The 14747-nt window shown below is 54.3% G+C and overlaps 7 protein-coding genes across 7 annotated transcripts; 4 read left to right on the top strand and 3 right to left on the bottom strand.

Annotated features, from left to right (window-relative positions):
- Window positions 1-883: 883 nt before the first annotated feature.
- Window positions 884-2817, top strand: THR4 (tryptophan synthase beta subunit-like PLP-dependent enzyme; the record flags this gene model as incomplete). Its single annotated transcript, XM_083195608.1, has 4 exons — window positions 884-973; window positions 1107-1479; window positions 1573-1778; window positions 1840-2817. The coding sequence occupies 4 exons, from the start codon at window positions 884-886 to the stop codon at window positions 2815-2817; spliced, it is 1647 nt and encodes a 548-aa protein (XP_083048624.1).
- A 1094-nt stretch (window positions 2818-3911) lies between these two features.
- Window positions 3912-4280, top strand: ACO1O0_006213 (uncharacterized protein; the record flags this gene model as incomplete). The annotated part of the gene is made up of 2 exons (XM_083195607.1): window positions 3912-3995; window positions 4095-4280. The coding sequence occupies 2 exons, from the start codon at window positions 3912-3914 to the stop codon at window positions 4278-4280; spliced, it is 270 nt and encodes an 89-aa protein (XP_083048623.1).
- Window positions 4281-4878: 598 nt separating this feature from the next.
- On the bottom strand, window positions 4879-6184 carry ACO1O0_006212 (mitochondrial carrier domain-containing protein; the record flags this gene model as incomplete). Its single annotated transcript, XM_083195606.1, has 3 exons — window positions 4879-5102; window positions 5374-5778; window positions 5848-6184. The coding sequence occupies 3 exons, from the start codon at window positions 6182-6184 to the stop codon at window positions 4879-4881; spliced, it is 966 nt and encodes a 321-aa protein (XP_083048622.1).
- A 1584-nt stretch (window positions 6185-7768) lies between these two features.
- TMA46 (translation machinery-associated protein TMA46) lies at window positions 7769-8875 on the bottom strand (the record flags this gene model as incomplete). Its single annotated transcript, XM_083195605.1, has 2 exons — window positions 7769-8174; window positions 8232-8875. 2 exons carry the CDS (start codon window positions 8873-8875, stop codon window positions 7769-7771), a joined length of 1050 nt encoding a protein of 349 aa, XP_083048621.1.
- A 542-nt stretch (window positions 8876-9417) lies between these two features.
- On the top strand, window positions 9418-9763 carry ACO1O0_006210 (dolichyl-diphosphooligosaccharide--protein glycosyltransferase subunit 4; the record flags this gene model as incomplete). Its single annotated transcript, XM_083195604.1, has 2 exons — window positions 9418-9568; window positions 9687-9763. 2 exons carry the CDS (start codon window positions 9418-9420, stop codon window positions 9761-9763), a joined length of 228 nt encoding a protein of 75 aa, XP_083048620.1.
- Window positions 9764-11024: 1261 nt separating this feature from the next.
- Window positions 11025-12800, top strand: YRA1 (uncharacterized protein; the record flags this gene model as incomplete). The annotated part of the gene is made up of 5 exons (XM_083195603.1): window positions 11025-11255; window positions 11315-11344; window positions 12151-12315; window positions 12362-12441; window positions 12494-12800. The coding sequence occupies 5 exons, from the start codon at window positions 11025-11027 to the stop codon at window positions 12798-12800; spliced, it is 813 nt and encodes a 270-aa protein (XP_083048619.1).
- A 1085-nt stretch (window positions 12801-13885) lies between these two features.
- wos2 (Hsp90 cochaperone SBA1) lies at window positions 13886-14740 on the bottom strand (the record flags this gene model as incomplete). Its single annotated transcript, XM_083195602.1, has 3 exons — window positions 13886-14091; window positions 14180-14572; window positions 14716-14740. 3 exons carry the CDS (start codon window positions 14738-14740, stop codon window positions 13886-13888), a joined length of 624 nt encoding a protein of 207 aa, XP_083048618.1.
- Between the last annotated feature and the right edge of the window lie 7 nt (window positions 14741-14747).

Here is a 14747-nt window from a genome sequence, read left to right as displayed (position 1 = left end):
TGCAGCAGTGCAGTTCCCGGGCCTCCTCCATTCAGTCGCAGTCGCAGCAGTCACCGTCCTGGTGGGCTGCAGGCAAAATGAAGAAACCCCGCACTAGGCGATTTCGGGAAGAGGGGCAGCGATGTTGACCGATGGTCGGCCATGACCGTGACGCCAAACCCACGAGGCCCATGACTCCATGACTCTCTCCACCACCCAGTGAAGCGACCAGCTCCCCCCGAAAAATCGCTCCCGCTGGCTGAGTGGCTGTTGACTGGCCCGTAGGCTCCATTGCCTCCCGAGCCCCATCGCCTCTCACTGCCTCTCATTGCCTGTCGTTGCCTCTCATCGCCTCTCATTGCCTTCCACTGCCTCCCATTGGTGTCTCGCGTCGACCTCCCTCTGTCGTAACTTGTCAACGTTGTCCCTCCCCGACTCTGACTTTGGCCACTGTGGCGGACACCGGACGACGCTCCTCGCATCGTGGTGGATTCCAGATTTATTTTTTCAAGGTTTCTTCCTCCGCTGCGGCTGGTGTACATGCTTTGCTAGTCCCCTCCGTGCCTACCTGCGTCCATAGGAGTAGTAGGACCTACTAGTAGTAGTCCACAGACGCCCGAGGTGCCAATTTTGGCGATCGAGTTGTTGCCCACCACCTCAGGTCAGTTGCCCCATCCCCATCGGCGCTCGCCTCTTTTCTCTACCTACCCACAGAGCCGCACGCTCTTCGCTGCCGCTCCTCAACTCCTCTTCTCTTGTCTCGTCCTGACTTGGTCTAGCAGACCGGCCAGTTTGGCGCTGATTCTCCCTTGTCTCCCTTGTTACGCTCGTTTCCATCCCGCCTACCTCGCTTGCACCTCCGTGTCTCCGAGACCGCACCCAGCGAACTAGACTTGAATTCACCATGGCGGCAAACGGCACAAACAGCAACGGGCCCTCGGGCACTCACACCCCGTCGCAGCGCTACCTAAGCACGCGCGGCGAAGACGAGGGCGTAAGTGATATCCTCTGATATCTTTCCCGCCCCCCTCCCTCCCTCTCTCTCTCTCTCTCTCTCTCTCTCTCTCTCTCGTCTCTCCCCTCCCCTGCTCGTCTCCCTCAGCCTGCTGACTGGACCGGACTACCAGTTCTCATTCGAGGAGGTCGTGCTCAAGGGCCTTGCCTCTGACGGCGGTCTCTACATCCCCGAGTCTATCCCCCAGCCAAAGTCGTGGGAATCCTGGAAGGACCTCAGCTTCCCCCAATTGGCCTACGAAATCCTGTCCCTCTTCATCTCTCCCTCTGAGATCCCCGCCGACGACCTCAAGGACATCATCAACCGCAGCTACTCGACCTTCCGATCCCCTGAGACCACGCCCCTCGTCCACCTCCACGACAACCTATACCTGCTCGAGCTGTTCCACGGGCCCACCTTTGCCTTCAAGGATGTCGCACTGCAGTTCCTGGGCAACCTGTTTGAGTACTTCCTGGTGCGCAAGAACAAGGGCAAGACTGGCAGAGGTATGCGACGCTTCCCCCGACACCTAGCGGCATCCGGCTGTAGAGCGTCACACTAGGCAATTAATGATATATGCTGACGCACTTCTCCAACAGACCGTCATCACCTCACCGTCGTTGGGGCGACCAGCGGCGACACGGGCTCTGCTGCCATTTACGGGCTGCGAGGCAAGAAGGATGTGTCCGTCTTCATCCTGCACCCCAAGGGCCGCGTGAGCCCCATCCAGGAGGCTCAGATGACGACGGTTCTGGACAAGAATGTCCACAACCTCGCCGTCTCGGGCACTTTCGATGATTGCCAGGTAATAACCCCTCGTAGAAGTTTAGTGACGGGCCGAGCGAGGGCTAACCAATCTTGTGCAGGACATTGTGAAGGCGCTCTTTGCCGACAAGGATGCCAACCAGTCATTGAACCTCGGAGCCGTCAACTCGATCAACTGGGCTAGAATCCTGGCGCAGATCGTCTACTACTTCTACTCTTACTTTTCGATGGCCAGGCAGTCGTCGACGTTCAAGATTGGCGACAAGGTCCGTTTTTCCGTCCCCACCGGCAACTTTGGCGACGTCCTTGCCGGTTACTTTGCTCTCCGTATGGGCCTGCCCATTGAGAAGCTAGTCATTGCCACCAACGAGAACGATATTCTGGACCGCTTCTGGAAGTCGGGCAAGTACGAGAAGAAGACCACCCACGGCACGGACGCGGTGGGAGGCCTGGCCGTCGATGGCGCCATGGCGCACCCCGAGGGCGTCAAGGAGACCCTGAGCCCGGCCATGGACATTCTCGTTTCCAGCAACTTCGAGCGCCTCCTCTGGTTCCTGGCGTACGAGTTCGCCGAGACCGCCGGCATGGATGACTACTGGAACAAGAAGCAGGCCGGTCAGGAGGTTACCAAGTGGCTCAAGGAGCTGAAGAATACCGGTGCGTTCGGGCCTGTCTACCAGGACGTCCTGAAGTCCGCGAAGCGCGATTTCGATAGCGAGCGTGTCACGGACGCCGAGACCATCGAGACTATCCAGGACTTGTACCACAAGATCGGTTACATCCTGGACCCCCACTCCTCGGTCGGTGTCACGGCTGCCACCCGATCCATGGCGGAGAAGCCGTCGAGTGTTCCCCACATCGCCCTTTCGACGGCTCACCCCGCCAAATTCTCCGGCGCCGTGGATATGGCTCTTCGGGGAGAGGAGGGCTTCGATTTCGAGAAGAATGTGCGGCCAACCGAGTTTCTGGGACTGGAGCAGCGTGAAAAGAGGGTGTCGGATGTGGAGAACGACTGGACCAAGGTGCGCGAACTGGTCAAGGCTCAGGTAGAGGAGGAACTCAAGGCGGAAAGCGGCTGAGTGATTGTTTGCCCAAGAACAGCAGTAAAGTGGTTTTTAGACGAAATACGGCGAGTCTGTATGGGATCGCTGCATCTTTTTCCCTGTACGTATTCGGTTTTACACTTGGGTGCCGGCCGCCACCTTGGTGGGTTGGCAGCTCTAGAGAGGAGGACATATAAATTGTAGAGAATGATCAAGTGGTAAGCCATAGGGGGAGGGGAAACCAGTGAAGAGAAAACAAAAGGGCGGGATGTTCTAGGAGGAGAGGCAACGCGGTTGGCATCATTATTTTGTTGGGACACATGTCTGGGGTAATGGCCTGGTCGGCCTTGGGACTTCCAATCTGGTTCATTCAGAGCTTGCTTCGCCGTTTATTTGTAGACGAGATCATGGCAATAATTTGAATCTGAGCATGTCATGCATGTCATTTCCAGATATAGGTTGCTTGTTGCAAAGCCAGGGCCTAAGGGGTCAGTGAAGCTACTATGCCCTTTTGCCTCGACTCGGAGGCCGTCTATTATGTGTCTACCAGCCGGCTTGTATTCAAACTAAATAATTCAGATTGAATATACTCTGCATGCCTATAATTACAGTTTACCTCTTCCCATAGGCCCGCCGGTACTTAATATCATTGGTATTGCCATCCCGCCTCGTCTAGATTGAGCGAGTGCTATCTGGTGACTGGTTCCATCTGATATTGAGGGACGTACGAGACCACTACGTGGAAAGGGGGAGTCCACTTATCACTATCAAAAGATTTATTGCCTCTATTTGCCTAGAATTCGCCGTTGTATCGATAAATCTATCCTCATGTATCGATGGCTGACGCTGGACCTGTAGTGTCGTCGGCCTGGCCGAGCCTTGGTGATGGTATTATGGGTGTGACATGGGGCGAGAGCACGCACTTAGTCAAATATTCTTTCCCTTGCCAAAACAAGGATACAATTGTACATGTAAAGTGTTGTGAAAAAGTATGCTCGGAGACAAGCGAGAAGTATAAAAAAGCCCCCTTAGCCAGCCCATACATAGAGTCCCGTCATCCCAACAGGAAATCTGACCCGTACAACCCAGCCTTACATTTACAAATTCCAAAATCTCTTCCAATCTTCCCAATGTATTTCGGCAGGATCCCCGAGGACAAGGGCAATGATCCCATGGAGGACGGTGTAGAGGGCAGTCAGTCCCAGCTCACCAAGGTAAGACGATACTCGCACCCGGTACAGCCCGCACTTTGTATCTCTTTCTCTCTGTCTTGTTTTTCACTAACACCGGGTGCTCTTCTTCCCTTGGGATAGGCAAAAAGAGGATCTGATATGACCCCTGAAGACTTCATGGCTAGACTCATGGACGCGTTGGATAAAGCGCATGCTGCTCAGCAGGATGGGCAACAGGCAAAGCGGCAGGAGGAGAAGCAGCAGCAGGAGAAGCAGCAGCAGGAGAAGCAGCAGCAGCGGGAGGGAGACAGTGTTAGCAAAACCTAGGGATTTTCCTAGGGAAACCGCCCCGGGGACATCTAAATACTAGTATTTGCTACTAATTTAGTAGTAAAAACTGGTGGGCTTCACTGGTACCTTGGGCATGGGCGCGACGTTCGTAGGTGTCGTGGCGGTAGTCTCCTTTCAGCCACCACCATCAGCATAGCACCTCGCCCTCTCTCAACATTGTGACTCGAAGAAATTTCAAATCTGGGCTGCTAACGCGGAAAAAATTGACTTGTTCATTTGAGTGTGCAGCCAAAGACTGCCGACGACAGAGAGTGAGCTACTGCCGGGTCTGAGATCTACTCCGATTCCACCGCGTGTCTTTGCCAGTCCTTCTGTGTTCGCCCGTTCCAAGGGGGGGGGGGAAAGGTATTCCGTCATGTAGCCTAGCTTTTGCTTCCGAGCAACCAGGTCAAAGAGAAGATAAAAAAAAAGATATCGAACCAAGTTAACGCCAACACGGTATGCATGCCGAGCCCCCGTTGCGATCCGTCCACGGAACCCATGCCATATTTCGACGGATGTAGTAAGTAAAAGAAAAAAAAAGTTAGAATCAAAAAGAAGGGGGTTGGGGGAAGAGCAGTCAGCTGGTATTACATTAGACCTTGAGCGCATTATCGTCCATCGTCTTAATGTGTTTCTTAATGAACTCGAATGAGGAGAAGAAGATGGCATTGACAACACAAGACCGGCTCATGGAAACTCCCAGACCGCGGTACATGTGGCCTTTGAAGAATTCAATCTTGGGAGCGGGTACCTTCTCCCCCTTAGAGTGTAGGAGTGCGTTCCTCTGGTAGATGCTCTTGGCAGAGTCAATGGGGTCTGTTTGGGAGTCAGCAAGAGTCTTTGAATGGACAAACGTCGGATAATGTCTCACAAATCATAGCCCATGATACCAGCCCGCACAGTCCACCTGCTGCCACAACAGCCAGCTTGTTATTTCCCGGTTTATCGCCTCCGAAGGTTGTGATGAGTTGTTTGCTGCTTTCGTACACCATGAAGTAGATAGACGTCCCCAATGTATCGCGCACTGCGAATCTGGTCAGAAAACAGGTGTCCCTCACCGGAACGACAAAATCACTACGAAACTTACAGAGATGTAGTCGCAAGCCAGTATAGAGCCCCCAAACGCCCCGGTGTTTGATAATGTTGCCCATCGTCCTCAATGTCCCCTTGTTCTGATAACTCGCCGCTACGGCGCGGCTCCGCTGGCAACTGCCCGCCCGCTCGGCGAGGAGCACAGAAACCTGGGCGCTGAGCTTGGTGAGCTCAAATGGGCAGGCCAGGAACGTGATAGCAGATCCTGCGGTAGCGCCAGCGGCGCCGAAGCAGCCTATCGAGTATATATTTGGGTACGTGCCGGGCTTGTTGACGTGGCGAAGGATATCGAAGTCAAGGTTCCTCTTGACCCAGGCCGAGTAGACGTGTTTGGCGCGCTGGTAGATGGAGAAGGATATGGTTCGAACGAGTGTGACACTGGCCATCGGAGCCGTCACGCCTGGTGCAGATTGTCAGCTCAAATCCACCTCCAACCCCCTCTCCTACCCGAATTTGCCATGAAACATACCTCGAAAGAAACCGGCCAGCTTCTCGGTGCGGTACGTATGCCGGACACAGTCCAGGAACCCGCCGTACTGGTAGGTCTGCATGCGGGTCTTGACACTGTCGAGGGGAAAGGCGGCGAGGGTGGAGAAGACGCTGGATGTACTGGCGGCGACTTCGGTGCGGTAGCGCTTGACGAGGGATGTGTTGGAGCTGCCGCTGGCGGGACTCCTCTGCTGGCGGCCATCGTTGGATCCGTGGCCCCCTCCGGCTCCGGAGTCGAGAGGTGGGCGCATGACGGCTGGGGCGACGAGGCCAGGAGGGACATGTTGGTGACCAGCGACCTTGCCCTCAGCGGTCATGCTGCAATTGGCGCCTGGCCGGCCGAGGAAGACGGTGATCCTCGTGTGGCGGACGAGCGCCTTAGACTGAGGCCTCCAGCGAGACCCGAGTCGCGGGCGCGGTCGCAGCACGGCCAGTCGCCAGGAGCCGAAGGTCCATCAAGAACCCTGGCCAAGCAAGGTCTTGATTTTCGGAGGGAGGAAATGAAGGAGGTCGGCAAGGGAGGGACAGGACGCCAGACGGTGACCACCCACGGTGACTGGCGATGAGGTCGGAGAAGAGGGAGAGATCGAGCCGACGGGGCGGGATGGAGGAGGAGCGTTTTATGACGTGAGTCGGGTCTGCAGTATGCTACTATTGCGGATGGTCTAGTCGGGCCTGGGGCTGGATAGATGGTGTGCCAATATGTGCGAGATCGAGAGTGTGCATGAGGGTAACATAGACCAGCTAACCAGCAGCTCAGACCATGAGGAGGGGTCCGTTGACTGTTCCTCCCGGCTTGGTGGATACTGGCCGAAGGCTATTGCAGAAGAGCCGATGGCAATGGGGATGGTTGGGCCCGTCTGTTGGAGTCGTCTCCATTCCTGGCGACGATCGAATGACCTGTGGTCCAGCGCCCAAGAGCTCCAGAGCTCCAGCAACCACTAACCAGCAGTTCCAGCACTGTCCAGAGGCCCAATTTCGATCCCTCTCACTGACCTCATTGGATGGCCCCGTTGGACTACCTACCCTGAGCCAATCATATGCTACCGTGGCACCCTCTTCCAACCGCCACCCGCTGATACCTCCAATCGCGGGGCCTCCCTCAGCACTCTGCAGCAGCAACAGCTCTCCTGTTAACTCCAACCACCACCACCACCACAGCACGGCACAACCGCAGCACGTAGTAACGCTGAGCTCCAACCGCCATCCATCACCACCCTCCGCATGGACGCAGCCCAGACACAGTATGTGGTTGTCTAAACATGACGAAAAATACGCACACTACTGTACATCCGGCGCCTTGCATGCTTTCCAAGACACGAATGGCCACGCAGACCATGACGGCACTGTAATCAACTTGAAGCACGAGTACCCCGCAACACGAGGCACTCAACATCCATCCCACAGGCCACTGTACAGTTTGCGTGATGGTTGAACTTGGACTTTCCAATCCGGTCAACGACAGCTATGAAGAGAATCTTTGGAGAGTCTTCAGTCCTAGCGTAGCAAAGTCACCAGATATCTTGCAGCCCAAGAGACTGCCATCAACTCTCGCGGGATCAACTCTCGCGGGATCAACTCTCGCGGGATCAACTCTCGTGGGATATCTTCTGGATGGTAACTTCTGGGTGGTGACAATCTGATAGTATAGTAGGGCCCATGTTCCGACCAAAGGCTCCAGCCTCATGATTTGAGAGGGATATAGACTTGTTCTATCTAGAGGAAAGTCGTTGCTCCTTCTTGTCATCAAGGTAAATGGGATCCGCAAAGGTAGGAACTAACCAGAGCCGCACATCTCGTGCTAATCTCTGGTAGTGCTCGGAATTGCCTCTGTGTTGCCTCGCCAGCTTCCACGGAAGCTGGCGCCGCTTTGTGTTTTGTAACTGGGAATATGTTTGCACTCATGCCGCCGATGCTTCTGCCGCAGCAGCCTCCTCGCCGTTCATCTTCACCAGCCGGTCCTCCTCCTTCTTTTGGCGCATAGCCTCCGTCTCCTTGCGCATCTTTTCGAGATTCCAGATGTCGTCGTCCTCATCCTCCGACTCGTCCTCGTCTTGCCACTTGCCACTCTCAAAGAGATCACGGCCAGTCGTCTCCTTAGCCTTGCGAGCCTGCTCCTCGGCCGCCTTCTTGTCCATACGCTCCTTCTTCCACTTGGCAAAGGTCTCCGGCGTAACGGGCGTCAGGGTTCCAGTCAGCTTGTGCCGCTCAGACTCGAGGAAGTCTTCCAGAGTAAGCGTCTTCATGGGCGACTTGTCCATCAGAGCTTTCTCCGCCGCGCGCTGCTCCTTAGTCTTCAGAACGAATCTGCAATTCCTGGTCAGAAACAAAGGTAAGTCAGAGGCTTGACAGTCAGGAACTTACCCAGGTGGCAGAGCATGTTTGTACATGCACTTATCTCCTCCATTCGGGCAGACCCAGAACCACCCGTACTTTCCATCTTCAATGGCCTGAATGAAGTACTTGCAGACCTTCTCCGTTGATGTCCTCTGGTTACCCTTCTTAGAGAGGACGACCTTGCGGAGCTGCTCCTCGTCCCAGTCGGCCGAGGTTTCCTGCTTCTTCTGTTCCTTCTCTGCTTCTTCCTCAGCACGGGTGTCGGTGTACAAGCTCTTCTTCTCGGTCTTGCGCTCGAGTGCCAGATCATGCGAGAACTTGCACTTCTTGCCCTTCTCGCAATTTCCCTTCTTAAAAAATATGCAGACGACAGTCTTTGGGTCGACGCCAAACGGCACCTTCTGGACCTGCTGTGGACGGTTCAGCAGGGCTTCGGTCTCCCTCTTGGCTTCTTCAGCGGCCTTCTTCTCCTTTTCCCTCTGAGCCCTCTCGGCAGCCTTGCGCTTCTCCTCAGGATTTCCGCCAGCGGCAAGATTCTTGGTCATCTGCTGGATCTGCTTCTGAGCTGCCGAACCCTTCTTGTTCTTCATACCAAACGTGCGGTCCTCGACCTGCTTGGTGGCGCTGGCCTTCTTGCCGCCGGCGGCTTTTTCGATCTTCTTGGGCGCCATGGTGGGCTGTGGCGGGGTGCTACGCTGAAGGCCCAATCGAGACGAGACAAAAGAAAGAAGGGGATGAAGCGACTATTTACGCTGTCTAGTCGTTGTGAACGAGTTCGGGGGCCTGTCGTCGGCGTGGTGTTCGTTAGAGGGGCTCGTGGGTCAAAGACAAAAGCCGTCACCGAATCTCTCGATGGTGGGCTGTCGGGCTTGAAGTCCATGGTGGGATGAGGTCACAGGATGTCACGTGCGCAGACTTTTCCACCTGGGATGTGGGTCTGGATCCCCGTTGTGTGTTGCGCGCTTGGCCCGTTTATGGCGTCCGGGGATGGTCCGCGAGCCTAGGAAGCACAGCTGTCCTGTTCCAGCATCATCAGCCTTGGAAGAGTCTCACCACAACTCAAGGCAAGCCATTCCTTCACCTGAGCGCAGCATACGGTACGGGTAACAACAAGGCATTCAAGTACAGGCTTGCATTGGCTAATAATTATTCTCCCAGTGGCTTTCGCACCCTCTACAATCAAACCCGGCAATCCTCGCGAACGATAGTCAACATGATATCCGACGGCGATTTGTACACCCTGGCTGTGTTCCTGGGCTCGGTGTCCATGGTTCTCATTGTCCTTTACCACTACTTTGAGGTGAACGCTTCCGACAAGGTCCAAGAGGCGCCGCAACAAGGAGCATCGGAAAAGAAGGCCACTGGTGGGAGTTGAGGCGGCCCTCAAACAGGGTATCTGCCCAGTGTAAAAATTACAGTCTTTCTTTCACAGAAGCGATTCCGAGACGTCTTCAGCAAGCGGCAATTATATGGGTGATTCAGATCGCGTGCACGACCCCGAGTGGAGCAAAGCTATCATGTCCCTGTGTAGGCAGGAGGGAGAAGATGCCGCCGACTGATGAATTGGGAAGATATACCGGCAACATCAACTGGATCTTCGGAGACAAAGCACGCGCAAAATTTGATTGCTCTCGAATGAAGCAGTGTTATTAAAAACGGGCTAGCAACGGCGCATCGGAAGAGTTCTTTGGTGTCTTCTGTGGTTCGCCTGCACCTCCGTGGCGATGGTTTAATCACCTCGACTATGGGTGAATAGCAGGAATGAGAGTTTTTTAGTTGCGTTTGAAAGTTGGGATGCTAATGTATGCTATTGAGAACCTTATTTGAATGCGCGGCCCTGATGAATCTTTCCCTTACCCGATAAGGATGCCTACCGTAGCAGATATTACCTTACCTCCAACGCGTCACGGAGCTGGGCTTCTTAAAGACAAAGGAGGATTTACGAGGCGTTTCATTCCCACCCCAGTACAGTACTACCTACAGTACGAGTGCTACTAGGCAAAATAGCATAACCAAATATAAAATATGCAATACGAGTACCAGTATATCCATCCCAACTATCTCATGACCGATACGTATTCGTAAAGGTCTTCCCAATAACGGGTATTACTATTAGTACTAGTCCTAAGGAGTAGTACCAGGTAGTCTAGAATTAATCGCCTTCGCAAATATGACCATACAACAAGAACAACCCTTCAGATTAGATTAACGAAAGTATTAGGGTGCATTTCCAAATACTATACTCCTTACCTAGCGTCCCTTTGTTGACGATTGAGCCTGGCGTGTTCCTTCCACGTGAGAGCCACGAAGTGAGGCTTGCGTGCCGGTGGCAGGTGCTATGATTGGCTGGCCCCCTCACCAGCCATGGTGGCGTGTCGTACTGACTCCCGCCTGAGGCACCACTACGCGCTATTGGAGCCTAAGTTTGGCAGCAAACACTGGCACCACCTGCACCGCCCCTCTCCCTTTTCTCCCCTGATCACTCTCACTCTGGCCTGTCTCTCGTCCCCCTCTGGCAATCAATCCATCTCCAACTCCACAAAGACCAACCTTCGAATCCTACCACGCGCTTTCAGACCACGCGCACCGTTATTTACTCCTCGAGACCGCGCCATCATCTACGCGACCTTGGCCCTTCCCTTCCTACTTGACCATACTTCAAACTTTGGGTGCAACCCTCTGCGATATCCTTGACCGCGATCGCCTCTTCTTCGCCATCCATCTCTGATCCAGCACCGCTTTCAAGGCTGATCAGCACTTGTCGTTCATCTACGACAGTTCTTAAAGACCACGCGTTCTCAACCGAACAACTCTCTCATCATGTCTGGCAAGCTCAACCAGTCTCTCGACGAGATCACCGCCTCCCAGCGCCGTGCTACTGCCGGTCGCCGCCGCTCTCAGCGACGCCCTGCCGCCCGCGCAACGGCTCCCGTCGCCCCCGCTGGTGGCATCAAGAAGGCAGTCAAGCCTGCCCGGAATGCCGCTGCCAAGGCTGGCCCATCCCACGCCGCTCCTGCTAGAGGTGACAGCAAGGTCATTGTGAGCAACCTGGTAAGAATCACCCCCGTTGCCCATCAACATCAAGACGTTTGGACTAACCAGAGCCCCAGCCCAAGGACGTATCGGAGCAGCAGATCAAGGTATGTTTCCGCTGAGGCTCTCTTTCGCCTGCGGACTTTATTCGACCTATCTTTGTTCGCGTGATCTTTCCGTATTCCCCGACGCCGCGCTCTTCAAGCGAGCCAATCACGCTACGCCTTCCGGCTCGAGTCTTTCAAGAAGCCACCAATCTCCTTCCCTGAAAAAAAAAAGCGCCTCCTGAAATATGGACGGTTGCTTGGGAAGTTGAGAACATCCTTGTCGCGCTTAGTGCCTGAGTTGAATGCCTGGTCAGTATTCTTTCGCTAGAGGCCAGCGACTGAAATACTCAAGGATGAGGCTGGCTGAGCGAGCTCGATCGTCCCCCGACGAGTAGCTATTCTCGCGTTACCGGATCATCTTTGCAATGCAATGATTACGAGCGAGCGAAACAGTGAGCACATGAAGAGGGTGTTGCTATTTACAAGCCCGAGGTTCATGGTTTGCCGTATCATATACAGACACAGTTGGAGATGGAACTTGCGTAATGAGGCTTGGAACAACCTCAAAGTCGCCACCTGGGGGCATGCCAGCTGCAGAGGGATTGGTCCCTCTCACAGAGCCGGAGTTGGTTGGCCTCCGGCTGACTCGGGAACATGAGCCTTATCCCTGGCTTTGAACGGCATATTACCAGCATCATCAGCCTTCTTCATGACTTACTGTTTTGCTCGCTCTCTACCTTTCCGTCGGGGGCTCGTGCTTCCCCAAGAACCCTGGCTCCTGGACCGGATCGATCGAGACACAAAGTCGGATTCGCCGTGGGCGTACAGCTCCATACTTTCGTTTCACTAACCCTTGTTCCTCGCAGGAATACTTTGTCCAATCCGTCGGCCCCATCAAGAGGGTTGAGCTTTCCTACGGCCCGAACTCTCAGAGCCGTGGCATCGCCAATGTCTCATTTCGTGAGGCAGATGGCGCCAGCAAGGCGTTCCAGAAGCTGAATGGTCTGCTAGTTGACGGCCGCCCTATCAAGGTATGGTTTTATATGCACAGCATGCTTGTGGACTGCATCTAACCAGAATCAGATTGAAATTGTCGTGGGTGCCGCACAAGCTGACAAGATCATTCCGGCTGCCAAGACGCTGGCCGAGCGTACCACGTAAGTTGAGTTTCCTGTTCGTTCACGGAGTATATTCTAATAAGCGTAACAGTCAGCCCAAGGCTCAGCCCAAGTCCCAGCCCAAGTCGGCTGCAGCGGACAAGAAGGGTGCGGCTGCCAAGGCCACTGGCAAGACCGGCAAGAAGGGACGCGGTCGTAGCGCCCGCCCTGCCCAGAAGACCGCCGCCGAACTCGACTCGGAGATGGCCGACTACTTTGAGTCTGCTCCCAACAACGAGAACGCCAATGCCAACGCCAACACCAATGCCAATGCTAGTGCCGGCGAGGCCATGGAGGAGATCATGGTACGTGAACAGCCCGCGATAGCAACACTAGACGAGTACCTAACATCTTTGTAGTAAACGTTTAGCGCATTGGGGATGGGTGACTTGATTCAAGAAGCTCGGCTTTAATACTTCACTTTCAGGCAATTGAGGGAATGATTCGGCGTTGCGGTCAACAAGGGGAATGAGAAACACCATACATAAATACTACCGTTTATTGAGAAGGACAAGAGTTCTTTTAGAAGTTGGAAGCGCCCGAAGAGCTGCGAGACTGTGGTTTGACTTCACTCCGTAATATCGGCCCCCAGATTGCACCCGGGCTTTACGGATGGCTTTTATACAACAAATTAAAGAATCCTTCGAAACCTCTATGATCATCTTAGGCAACTCGTGTGTCTCAAGCTCCCAATGCGTCATCATTTGTATGATATGACGGACGAGACTCGGATATGTTCAAGAGAAACTTTGGACAATAGTGCCGTGCGTTATCACACACATCTCTTACCAAGCGAGTCTGGCGAAGCTCAGTGCCCACCATGAGAACTGGTACCAAGGGCCACAGAGAATCCAAAGGTCACTCATTCCAGTGAGTTATATCATCCCTCTTCTATAGCTGTGATATGTATGTACTATAAACATCTAATAGACATAGTGAGGGCAGAGAGGCGCCGGTTTACCATAGACAAGACATACCTCCTCCCTTGAGATGTCAGCTAGGAGGAACGCAGTTCGCGAAGACACACAATCAGATGGCCCGCTTCTGTTTGCTTTCATTGTAGGACCAAACATCCAACAACAAACACCCAACGATGTATTGTCGCGGAGGATATGTTCCCAAAAATCAGATTACCAAGATTAATAGTTCCAATTAGGACAATCGATGTCTTTCCAGGGTGGCATTACACGTTCATCTTCTGAGCGTCTTCTCTCACATATCTTATCCACAACTACACCATGAGTACACAAGTACTAGTAATCAAAGAGCTTCCTTGTTTATTTTTGTTTTCTCTTCATAACCTGGGACCATATGCTACTCCGCCTGCGTAGTACCTTGAAAAGCAGACCTGTGACGGGGGAGAGTTATTGAGAGTAATTTCCCCTATCCGCGCTAGATCCTAGCATCCGCGGAAGCGTAGTGTCCGGCGCCGCCGTCAAGCCCATTACGCCTTCTTTTCCGCCGCGCCCTTATCCTCCTCCAGAGCGGGCATATCGTCGTCGTCATCATCGTCGCCCTCACCCATGGCCTCGGGGTTCATGCCACCGAGGGCGCTAAGGTCAGGCATGCCACCGGCGCCGCCGCCGAGTTTGGAGAAATCGATGCCGCCAAAGTCACCACCATCACCTCCCATGCCACCAGGCATGCCTCCTAGAAAATCCGTTAGCTCAGCTTCGCCTCACCTGGAGTAGGGCCGCGGGAATCCACGGTGACCACCAAAGCAGGGGAATCTACTCACCCATGCCACCAAACTGGGAGAAGTCCTCCTCGGGAGCCTCATCCTGCTCGTCCTCGTCGACCCACTTGTCGAAGTCGGTCTTGACGAAGTGGAACTTCTTGGCTCCCTTAAGCAGGCGCGGCCAGTACTCCTCCTTGAGCTCCTTCTTCTGCAGCTTCATCTCAATGTTCTTGGCGGTGTGGTTGATCTTGCTGTGCTCGGGGTCGATCTCGGCGTAGAACTCGAGCTCGACGTGGTACTTGCGGTGGAGGGTGCCCGAGGTTCCAGTGAAGGTCAGGCTCTGGGGCTTGAGGTCCAGCACGAGGCCGTCCTTGGGGACATCAGGGACGGAGATGGTGAGGTAGATGAAGTTCTTCTCGGGGTCCGAGTCGGAGGAGCGCTGGGCCCAGAGAACTAGACGCGGGGAAAACACAGAGGTCAGCGGGCGATGATTCAGACGCAATGGCGCCTGTGTATAGTTGCCGACGCGGATGGAGCAGCGCGTTGCAGCCTGCAGCGAAGAGCTGTGCGCGCAGAGGGGTTGCAAGTCGCCTTACCTTCGGGAGTCGAGGTCTCAGCCATGTTGATG

Source organism: Amphichorda felina, assembly GCF_050947745.1.
Source record: "Amphichorda felina strain 45539 chromosome Unknown scaffold_6, whole genome shotgun sequence".
NCBI classification, from domain to species: Eukaryota; Fungi; Ascomycota; class Sordariomycetes; order Hypocreales; family Bionectriaceae; genus Amphichorda; species Amphichorda felina.
This window is presented reverse-complemented; position numbering and strand designations above follow the sequence as displayed.